General features: G+C 38.6%; 1 protein-coding gene across 8 annotated transcripts in view; it reads right to left on the bottom strand.

Moving 5' to 3' along the window:
- LOC135702474 (unconventional myosin-IXb-like) overlaps window positions 1-12,044 on the bottom strand; it is a 286,641-nt gene that overhangs the window by 112,374 nt on the left and 162,223 nt on the right. For all 8 annotated transcript variants that reach the window (XM_065223513.1, XM_065223514.1, XM_065223508.1 and 5 more), the window contains 2 exons: window positions 4,761-4,897; window positions 4,443-4,678 (listed from right to left, as the gene is read on the bottom strand). In XM_065223513.1, coding sequence (XP_065079585.1) covers window positions 4,443-4,678; window positions 4,761-4,897 — 373 coding nt within the window. The remainder of the gene's footprint in view (window positions 1-4,442; window positions 4,679-4,760; window positions 4,898-12,044) is intronic.

Genomic DNA, 12,044 nt, shown 5'->3' with positions numbered 1-12,044 from the left:
TCTCGAATTGCTTAGCAAGTAGATTTTTCCAAATTTGTGATCAAAATTTTACCATCTTCTTTAAGCGATGGAATAGGCTTTTGAGGTTTTTTTCAAAATATTTGTGAGTTTTCAAAAGGGTTTGGAACTTGGGTCTAATTTAGAAACATTATTTTCAAAAGATTTGTTCCTCAGGGTAGAGAATCGTTTTTTAATTTGTTTTTGCAAATCCCGCCAGATAACTTTCATGGCAGGATCGCGTGTTCTTTGATATTGTCGCCTACGGACATTTTTAAGACGGATCAAGAGCTGAAGATCGTCGTCTATTATAATTGAATCGAATTTAATTTCGAATTTTGGTACTGAGGCAGCTCTTGCTTCAACTATAGAAGTAGTCAGAGATTCAAGAGCATAATTAATTTCATCTTTGGTTTGCAAAGGAATGTTTGGATCGAAGTTATATTCCATAAATGTTCGATATTGCTCCCAATCAGCTCTATGGTAATCGAAAGTAGAGCTGTTGGGATTAGAAATTATTTCTTGGGATATTTCAAAAGTTACTGGAAGGTGATCCAGAACCGAAATCAGCATGAGTAACCAATTGGATACAAAGTCGACATGAATCAGTTAAGACCAAATCAGTTGAGGGATTTCTTGCAGAAGAAAAGCATGTTGGGCTGTTTGGATATTGAATAGTGTAATAACCTGCCGAACAATCATCAAACACAACTTTACCATTGGAATTGCTTTGAGCATTATTCCATGAGCGGTGTTTTGCATTAAAATCACCAACAATGTAGAATTTAGACCTATGACGGGTAAGTTTCTGAAGGTCACCCTTGAGAACAATCATTTGCTTGCCTACGCATTGGAATGGCAAATAGGCAGCAATAAACGTAAGTTGTTCAAATTTTGTTTCAACAGAAACTCCCAAAGTTTCAAAAACTTTGGTTTCAAATGAAGAAAGAATTTTATGTTTGATTCGCCTATGAACTATGATGGCAACGCCACCACAGGGTCCATCAAGACGAACATAAAGAAATAATTTGCGTCCTTCTTAACCTTAAGGTCAGGTTTAAGGAACGTTTCTGTTATAACGGCAATATGCACGTTATGAACTCTCAAAAAGTTAAATAGCTCGTCTTCATTATCTTTAAGAGGGGGCGACCTCGGCGTAGTGGTTAACATCCATACCTCTCACGCCAAAGTCACGAGTTCAAATCTCACCCTCGGACAACTCACGAATAACCCAAGAGTGTTAAAGTGACTATAATAAAAAAAAATCTTTAAGAGATCGAGCATTCCAATTTAAAATATTTAATGCTTTAAAATCCATTACTGAATTTTAAAGTCATGACAATATTGTTTGCAAATTTTACTCCAGTTTGAATAGCATCATGTCAATCATGTCAATTAATGATTTCTGTAAAAATTCCATTTTAGGGGCAGTAATGCTTCCTAAGTCAAAATTGTCAAAATTTCCGTTAGAATTACGTTGGTTAGTATTTTGATTTCTACCCGCTGCAATAGCAGCATAGGTAGGTCCATTAACTCGCTGAACATTGTTAGCAGCGAGGGGAGTAGGTATAGATGAAAAATTTGAAGCAGGGGTGATATTTGCACCTATGGGTAAGAATGTAGAATTTGTTCCTCGCTGACCGTTGTTAACAGCAGAGGAATTTGTACCTGTTCGGAAACGTGGAGCGTTTACTACCTGTAGCTTAGAACGAGATTGTAGGATCGCTTTGCGAGTCTTACATTCCCAAAAATTGGATTTGTGGTTTTCACTACAATTTGAACATTTAAATTTCTTAGGATCTTTCTTCACAGGACAGTCGTCCTTTGCGTGAGAGGAATCACCGCAAATCGTGCATTTAGCTGGCATGTCGCAATTTTTAGTTACGTGACCCCATCCCTGGCACTTACGGCACTGGGTGAGGTTTTGGAAATTTCCTTCAGTTTTCCTTGAAGTGTTCCCACTTCACTCGGACATGGAACATAAGGCTAGCTTTTTCTAAGGCCTTAAGGTTGTTCAGTTCACTAGACTTGAAGTGAACTAAATAAAAATCATTAGAAATCCCGCTTCACGAATCGCCAGGACGAGATTTCATTTTCATTTTGATTACTTGGAGTGACACAACTCCAAGTAATTTTGCCAGTTCATATTTGATCGGATGCAGTGATTCACCACTGGGCAGTCCTTTCATGACAACCTTGAACACACGTTCAGTTTTGGTGTCATAAGTAAAAAAATTGTGCTGCTTCTCAGTAAGATACTTGAGAAGACATTTAAATCCGTCCAAGGTTTCAGCCAATACACGGTATTCACCCCGATGTCCAATTTGTAGTGAAAACTTAACTTTCACGAAGTTCAAAAGTTCCATGCGAAGAGCATGGAAATCGGAAGTGGTTATCACCAGGCATGAAAAATCATTTGCATTCATTTCGTGCATTCATTTACATTCATTTGACCCTAACTTTTTTCATCAACAGAATTCCGCAAAATGATGTGTGGAGTTATTATAGGCTTTGTTATTAGCTACAACGTTTGTTAATAACTCAAATCCGTATCTATTATGCATGACGAACCAGAGCGAACAGAAGTCACTACTGTTTTTCAGTGAATGTATTTTACATTCACTGAAAAACAGTATCAAGTTCTGCCCGCTCTAGTTAGTGATGCATAAGAGATACAGATTTAAGTTATGAGCAAAAGTTGTAGCTAATAACAAAACCTACAAAAGCATTGTACATCATTTTGCGGACTGCTGTTGATGAAAAAAGTTAGAGGCAAATGAATGTAAATGAATGCATGAAATGAATGTAAATGAGTTTCCATGCCTGGTTATCACAATAGGGGAATCTTTTCCTTCTTGGCATTAAGCCGGGAAAGTTTACCAGAATTTTTCTTGGATGATGGATCATTCTCATCATCCGTGAGCACATCAAATTGATTACTCAAATTAATTTCATCAGAAAGGGGATCAAGAGTTTGCCCCTTTCTTGCGCTTAGGCGCCATGGTGGCAGTAAATTTTTATCAAAATCGACTGTAAAGCAGATTACTTTAAGAATCTGAAGGATCGAAGAGGAATTTTCCAAATCGATATCCAAGAAGGATTACCTCGGGTAGGGTCCAAACAAGGATCGAAGAGGAATAAGAGTTGAACAAGGTAGAAATTTTACAGGTTGTGCACTGAAAAGTGCTGTTTAAATTTGTTGTAGCTTTAGGTAGTAGTACGCTTCCTTCAGCAAAAAGCACATAGATCCGCACGGCAAGAGAGCACGATGCGGACGGCCAATCTTGGATCATTGCCTCTAGTGAACGGTTATGCGATGTTTATGGAAATCGGATAGGAAAAATAAAATCGATTCGTCAGTTGGCTGGGAACCGCTCTGATGTCAAGTTCCTTTGAAGTTGAAATTGAATTGAGTTGAGAGTTGTTCAACACTCTGATTATCCTCACGCTCACAAACTATAACGCGAGTAGATGAGAGTATCTTAAAAAAAAAGAATATCAGATCATCTCAATTTGTTATTAGTTTGATTGACATAAGAGTTAAAATATCGAAAATAATAGATGAAAACCTCTGGGATCATAACTGAATAATAACAAAACTAGTTGTTGAAATATCAAACCAACAGCATTTTTTTTTGAGCTGCAGAAGATCAAACCAATAGCAAAATGAGCTATTATACAACAATGAAAATTAGCAGCAAGCATCAGCATGGTTTTCAACTATACTCGAACTCTAGCAGAATGCGTAGGCCAGTATGCGTGCAGTATGAGGTTCGCATCCAAATGAGCTCAAACTATAAGAGAATTATCAGGACATGATTTGAAATAGATTTGAGCGATAGTTTGAACCACCCCTTATTTCGATTCGCCAAATTTATGGTTTCTTCTAGAGGCAAAGACTAGAACAATTCTGCCATCTCAATGCTTCAACCCTATTTAAAAATAGTCAATCGTTATATCAAATGTTTCCCAACGTTTATTTCGCTGCTCAACAAACAAGTAGGCCATTACCGTTGAACAGTTGAGATATTTTTTTAAACTTACCAACGTGACTCCCCTCCATAATCATAGGCATGTAACATAGTCATAGTTCTGCTATACTGTAATTGGAAAAACATAACTTTCTGCTTTGTTTTCATCCCACTCCTGCGATAAGCGAAAATACACCCACTGACCATTCGTTTCCGTTTATTTTACGTATGTCAGTTCACAAGAGTTGTCTCATTTTCATCCTGTTTCTGGCATAATCACACAGCTACAACAATACATAGGAGAAGGAGGACGGCCAACTTTACACACTCTGTCAACCACGAGCACCGGAAGATGTGTACTCTTCTCCAGTGAGATTGTAAATTACGATTGACCCGTTTCGACGGTTGGTGATTGCAACAATACACCCATTTCTGCTCCAATACCCCCTGCAGTTTAATTTTCAAACAACTCACCTGATTCCGTTTCTCCTTCAGCATATTGTAGTAAGCGTTATCGGCGATGGCAAAGATGTGCGGCGGCAGGATCGGCCCGATCCGTTGGTTCTGATACAGCCGCACATACTTGGGATTGTAGATGGGATGGAACTTGAACGGGTTGACCGCTATCAGGATACTCCCGACGTAGGTGTAGATGTGGCCAGCCTCAAAGCGCTGCCGCAGGTTTTCCAGCAGCGTCGCCTCATTGAGGTCTGTTGATGCGAGTAACAAAAAATACGACGTTATAAATTTACATCATTTGCACTGCGTAATTACGAACGTTCGGTCTCTTACCTGGCAATTGGCACAAATCAGGATATTCTCTATTTTCTTTCTGAAGTAGAAATGGTATAAAGTCTCTTAGTATCTGTGGATCCAGTCCGTAATTATCTAGCCAAGGAACATCGCTTTGTCTTTCACGTAAATAAAATCTGCAAAGGGGAAAGAGAAACCTGAATAAGTGCGATGGTATAGTTCCCTAGGGTTGAAAATAGCATTCTTTCTTCATGTGGGCGCCGACGCCCACCACAGTCACCACCTGCCCACTTTCAATTAGGCAAAGATAGAATTCCGAATTCTTACAATCTGTTTAACCTGTGATTCTATTTCGGTCTGCAAGACGCCAACATTGGAAGAAGGAGGAACGATGGCGGCGGGGTTAACGGTACTAAAACTGATTCCATCAGCAGCAGTACACTACAGTGCAGTGTGGCAGTGTGGTGTGGTGTGATGATGATGATGATGGTTCGACACATGAATGAAAGTATAGTTTGCTGGATCGAATCGCGTGCACGCGTTCGGCGGTAATGGGGAATATGTTTATTTTAGTTTTGTGGATGGCAGCAGGAATTTACGACCACCACCGCCACCGAGACCCGGGGGCGCTCTGAGCGAAATCCGTTTATGATGTCCGGGATGTTGCGGTCATTAAGTGGGAATTTGAATTTCCCGGCAAATTTGTTCTATGGAAAATCGATAAGCGATGCATTTGCGGCTTTCCAACCGAATGATTGGCAATTAAGGTCGAAGAAAGGGCGTTGTTGTTTACGCAAATATTTTAATGCAAATTTGAAAATATTTGCAATGATTTGGGATAAATTGTTACCTGTGGCAGATCTGGAAATTGAATCGGATCTTAGAGGGGTTCAGGTTCAAGCTGTTCCGCACGAGAAATATGTTTGATCTTAAAAATTTCTCATAAGCTAAATCGTCTGAATATGATTCTTACAAGAAATGTAGTTGCAGCCTGAATGAATATAATAATTGAGGATTTCCAGCCCACAATGCTAAAAATTATGCTACTTTTGAACTGACCCTTTCCGATTTAAACGAAACTTTGCACATATGTTGTTTGCAGCCCAAGGTTGCACTTTTCGTTAAAATATAAAAAAAAATGTTTTTACAAAAAAAAAACCATTGCTTTAAAACATTTATTTTCAGTAAGCAAAAACAGTTGCTATTAGGCCACCGAGCCTCTTACATCACAGCGAACAACTTCGACCGACGATAGCATAGTAGTAAGCCAAATAGCACAAATCAAATGACTTTCAGACAGATTTTTTCACAAAAAAATATTGAAATTTAAAAAAATTGATCATCAAGAATGGTTTTCTGTGTAAAATGCAGGCTTGCCTAAACTCCTTGAACTCAGATTATGCCGTATAGATGCTAATTCATCGTGAGCTAGTTCATCTATCTCTCACATATAAAGAGCAATAATATCAAATCCAAAGAGCGCAAAAGAGCATCAATATGAGCTCAAGCTTGACTTCCACAAACACGCATCACGATGAGTGATGCGGGGTTCGTTCTTGAGCGAGGCGTAATTTACATCGGCTCTGCTCACCAAACAACATTTTGAACTTCGGAATGGACTCGGTGAAAGCGTAAATATAGAGCTTCGTTATGCATGTTTCTGTATCCGGATCCAGAACGATAAGTGTTCCATTGTGGAGCCACTATGCTTCTTGATAGCTACAGTACGTCTACGTTATCGCAAATCAATCATGTAGTCAACGAGAACAACCGCAGCTTGGACCTTTGTTTCGTCAGTTCTCAGGATGTCGCTCCATTCATCTCCTGTGCACCCGCTCCACTAGTGAAACCAACTCCACATCACCTTCCTTTGATTGTGACTGTGGAGAGCAAGCTACTTCACGATTTCGACGAAACGCCCGTTGCTGTTTCCTACGATTTTCGAAAAGCAGATTACCGCAGCATCTCAGACTTGCTCTCCAGCTTGGACTGGGAAAACATCCTCGATCATCACGATGTTGAGGTAGCCGCAAGAACGTTTTCACACATTTTGGCGTATACTATCGACAGACATGTCCCGAAGATAAGTCACCAGAAAACAGCTCATCATCCATGGCAGACTAAGGAGCTCCGTAGACTGAAATCTACTAAAAGAGCTGCACTACGCAAATACACCAAGTACCGTACGTTCCAATTAAAATGCTATTATGTTCGACTAAACCATCAATTCAAACGGATCAGTCGCCAAAGCTATTCGCGATATCAGCAGGGAATTCAGCGCAGGATGAGATCACATCCGAAATCCTTTTGGAACTATGTAAACGAGCAGCGAAAGGAATCCGGTCTTCCATCGTCCATGGTGTTCAATGGCGAAGTGGGATCCACAAATCAGGAGATTTGCCGACTCTTCTCTCTCAAATTTGCCGATGTTTTCACTGACGAGAGCCTATCTGACGAATATGTTAACCTCGCAGCAAGCAACGTTCCAATGCACGGCGATACATTAAATGGCATCGACATCAACGATATCACTATTTTAAGAGCTGCTTCCAAGCTGAAATCTTCTTGCAACCCTGGACCCGATGGAATCCCGTCCGTTTTTCTCAAGAAGAATATCGATAGTCTATTGACTCCGCTCTGTCACGTGTTCCAATTATCGCTTCGCTGTGGTATTTTTTCCTTCTTGCTGGAAGTTTGCTCACATGTTTCCTGTTCACAAAAAAGGAAACAAACGAGATGTCAACAACTATCGTGGAATTACCTCACTGAGCACCGTATCGAAGCTTTTTGAACTAGTCATAATGGAACCGCTACTTTCTCACTGCAAGCATGTTTTGAGTGATGATCAGCATGGCTTCATGTCAGGTCGTTCCACCACCACCAATCTGCTATGCCTCACATCTTATGTAACTGATAGCATGGTTGACCGAGCTCAAACGGATGTGATTTATACCGATCTGTCAGCAGCGTTCGATAAGCTAAACCATGCTATTGCTATTGCTAAACTAGACAGACTTGGGATCAATGGTAACCTATTACAATGGTTTCGATCGTATGTAACCGGTCGCCAACTGATGGTTGCCATAGGCGATTACCGATCTGATACTTATCCTGCTACATCGGGGATACCCCAGGGTAGCCACCTTGGACCTTTGATCTTCCTGCTCTACTTCAACGATGTGAATTATGTGCTTGACGGACCTCGACTATCGTATGCTGACGATCTAAAAATCTACCTTCGGATTCGTTCCATTGCCGACTGTCACTTTCTTCAACGCCAGCTTCATGCTTTTGCTGACTGGTGCACCTTGAACCGAATGGAAGTTAACCCGGCGAAATGCTCAGTAATCTCCTTTTCTCGGATAAAAGAACCAATCATCTTCAACTACAACCTATTGGGTTCAGCAATTGAACGAGTGAGCCACGTGAAGGATTTGGGAGTCATTTTGGATTCGCAACTCACATATATGCAGCATATTTCGTATGTCGTTGATAAAGTTTTCAGAACACTAGGCTTTATCTTTAGAATAACCAAAAACTTTACTGATATTTATTGCCTGAAGTCATTGTACTCCTCACTGGTCCGATCAGTCCTTGAATATTGCTCAGCAGTTTGGAATCCAAGCTACAACAATTGTGTTGAAAGAGTCGAATCAGTCCAGCACCGATTCTTACGCTTCGCCCTTCGGCGATTGCCTTGGAGAGATCCTTTCCGTTTGCCTAGCTATGAAAGCCGATGTCAGCTGATTGGTTTGGAAACTCTTTCGACCCGAAGAGACGCTGCAAGGGCTTTACTTGCTGCCGATACATTGCAAGGGAGAATCGATTGTCCTACTATCCTCGAAAAAATCGATTTGAATGTACGACCACGTGCACTAAGAAACAGTCTTATGCTGAGACTTCCCTTTCGTCGCACGAACTACGGAATGAATGGAGCAATAAACGGACTGCAGCGAGTTTTCAACAGAGTTGCCTCAGTGTTCGATTTTCACGTACCACGTCAGACGCTTCGCCGTAGTTTCACCTCGATATTTTCGGGCACATGTAACCGTGAATAGCAGTGTAATGTTTAAGTTTTAAGCACAGACAATCATGTTGTTTTTTGTATTACTTAACATCATTGGGACTTATTGAAGCCTGTTGATGGAATCAATTAAATAAATAAATAAATAAATAAATGCATTCGGAGAGAGCACGCACGGCCTTTGATTGATGCAGGGTGGTCAGTGAATTTTCATTTTAAAATTCCCTGTTTTTTTTCCTGGTTCAAATCTCAAAATATTCCCGGTTTCAATAATTAGTAAAAAATAATGATTGCAATATTACGTTATTTTCGAGGTAGGGTAGAGAGCTATTTCGGCCTAATAGCCCATGCTGGGCCTATCGAGCAGAAAACATCAAATAAAATCATGATTTCGGCGTTAACAAGTCAATTATGCGTCTGGTACGATACTTCTGTTCAAAATCTACCGAACGAAGTCAATAAGAACGTGTGATATGAATGTTTGCACCCATTATTTTCAAAAACATCCGATAGACCGAAGTGAATTCAATTGCGTTTCAATGCGTTTAGGCCAAGTTTGGGGTCAAGAAGCAGTGTTAGTTTTTTAACAGTATCTCAACAATGTGTTACTCTTTATCAAATTTTACGATGCGTACGGAAAGTTAAATAAATTTGGAAGGCATCTACAGTGAGAACATTCCATTTTGAGAAAAAAAAATCCGTTCGAAAAATAGAGGCAAAGGACGGGTTGTGCTTAGTAGACCCAAAATTAGATCTAATCGGTTCAAATCTCAAAATATTCTTGGTTTTTAATATTTAGAAAAAATAATGATTGCAATATCATGTTATTTTCGAGGTACTTAGAATCAATTCGAATAACTTTTTTAGACTCGAGTCCTCTCTTATGATTGTAAAGCGCTAGAATATACAAAGTAGCAGAGTCATGGATTTTTTAAGGTCACATAGCCGAACGCTATCGGGTTGGATGGTTCATTATACCGAATTTGAGAGGGAGAGAGAGAGATTATATTAAGAAATTGTTTTAAAAATCTCCTATCAAGAGCAATTTTTTTTTTAATTTTAATTTCTTTGAGGCTTTGACGTGTGTTTAGAGTCTTAGAATATTCCATTTATTAGTCATTTATTTTCAGATAGACTTATGGAAATCTATCCTAGATTTAGAACAAAAAAAACATGATTGTTTTTTTACCAACAACTGAAACTGACAAAAATAGTCAAAACGTGGGATTTTGAAAATTTTCAAGAGACCAGATTTGGAAAAATACAGTCGCTGGAAAATTGTGTGGTCTTGGACAAATGTACAGGGTTCTAAAAAGAATTTTTAATAGAATTTAAAAAATTCAAAATTCTGAGAAGAACTTGATAAAAATTCAACCGAGCTCTGACAAGAATCCTAAATTAATTCTAGGATGAAGTCCCGAAGAATTACAAGGGAGTTGAGCTTCAAGGAGAATTCCCATGTGATTCTGAAGAGAATTGTATGCGGATTGCGAGGATAATATCAGGTGAATTTTAAGGAGAATTTAAAAAGAAATATAAACAAAATTTAAAGAGTTTTCTGATAATAATTTCAAGGAGTTCTGAGGAAGATTCAGAAGACAATTTTAAGCAAGATCCGAGAAAAATGCCGAAGGAATCATCTTCTAACGTAAATAAAGAAAAATGCTGAAAAAAATAAATTCTTAAGTAAGTTTCACGAAAATTCAGCACAGAATTGCAAAGGATTTCTGAGGAGAGTTTTACGAAAGGTCAAATAATTTCAAAGGTTTAAGATCATTAAGAGCCGAATAAACCATTTTCGAGCTGAAGAACATATCTGTTTGATTAAACTCAAGCATTATTCAACTCAAGCATTATTCAACTTTCAATTTTTGTTGGTCTATTGATTTTTCCCGGATCTCCCGTCAAATTACCGACTTTTTCCCGGTTTTCCCTGTTCGCTGGCCACCCTGTTGATGCACGGTGCTTCCATTCAATATTATGATACACAACAATGCATTTAATGGACTATAGGACCATTCCACATTTTGAGAGATTGTTTTTTTTTTAAACTTGGGTTACTCAAACTCAGTCACAAAAATGTGCTTTCTATATTTCTGACTTAGAATGTACGAGGGAAAAACTAGTAAAAGCACTAATTACTCCGTTTATGGATTATCCCTTGGTGATGTTTTCGTATTCTCCTGTTGCCTTTCAACATGTCCATTCATTCACACACGGTAGCTTGGAAATCTTTCTGGACCAACACCACCCAACGTAAGCAATGGCTGTAAACTGGGGGCAAGACAGTTTTCGATCATGAGTAAAACCGGAGTTAATTTTGAGTAACTCTGAGTAACTCACGTTGCTCAATATCTTATATACACATAGCAACATGATTGTTATAATGAAAATAATGTTGAAACCGATACTGTCAAGCAAAGTAAGTTGACGTGCTTTCTTGGAATTTCTGTGTAGGGACTTTTGAGGTGGTTCGATAGGTCCGGATTAGGCTAAATTAATTCAATAAATTCAATTCTTAGAGAAATATAGTTCACGTTTTTTTTAAACTTCCAGAAACTCAATGAAAACGTTATTTACACAAATATATAAAAATAATACAGTACATACAGGCTGCACGATTTTCGAAAAGATAAGAATACAGTGCCTTCCCATTATTGGTAACAGATGATTTTTGCATGTTATGCTGTCTATAAATGCAACCAGCTCCATTCGATTTATAGCATTACTCGATCATTCTTCAGAGATTAGACGCTTGATATTTCATGAAATGTTGTGCTCTGGGGACAAAATTGAAGAAATAAACATATGAGGCCGTGTTTCCAAAAACGGTACGGCACTGTTTATGGTTGTTGACCATGACATGATTATTAATGTTAAGGTTCCACAAAGAGTAAATAATTTGTTTACTTCTTCTTTTTGAAATATCCTTCGATATTTATTCACCATTAAATACATCCAGTCACCCATGTTAATGAGTCAAACTTCACAATTGCTTGTTTTAATAAACTTTAATTCATTGCTACAGGCAATACATCTGGCAACGCTTTTTCAATGATACATTTACGATTGCTGGCAAAGCGCTAAAGTTGAAGTGGTTTTCTTAGAGTTCAATTTTGTTCACCAAGAGTTTTGAGAAACAGTTGTTTTGAGTTTCGTGTATTCGATTGTGTGTAAGAACACAAGTAAGTAAATACAGTGAATGTGCCGGGAAGCCGGGAAGTTTTCGTTCTAAAATCATGAAATACATGTGTTAAATTTTTGTATTAATAATGTGTGAATGTATGTGTATACTAATG

Source organism: Ochlerotatus camptorhynchus, unplaced genomic scaffold (assembly GCF_037179485.1).
Source record: "Ochlerotatus camptorhynchus isolate MF236.1 unplaced genomic scaffold, CSIRO-AGI_Acam_v1.1 ptg000193l, whole genome shotgun sequence".
Lineage (NCBI taxonomy): Eukaryota > Metazoa > Arthropoda > Insecta > Diptera > Culicidae > Ochlerotatus > Ochlerotatus camptorhynchus.
Note: the sequence above shows the minus strand (reverse complement) of the source record. Positions and strands in the feature narration are given on the sequence as shown.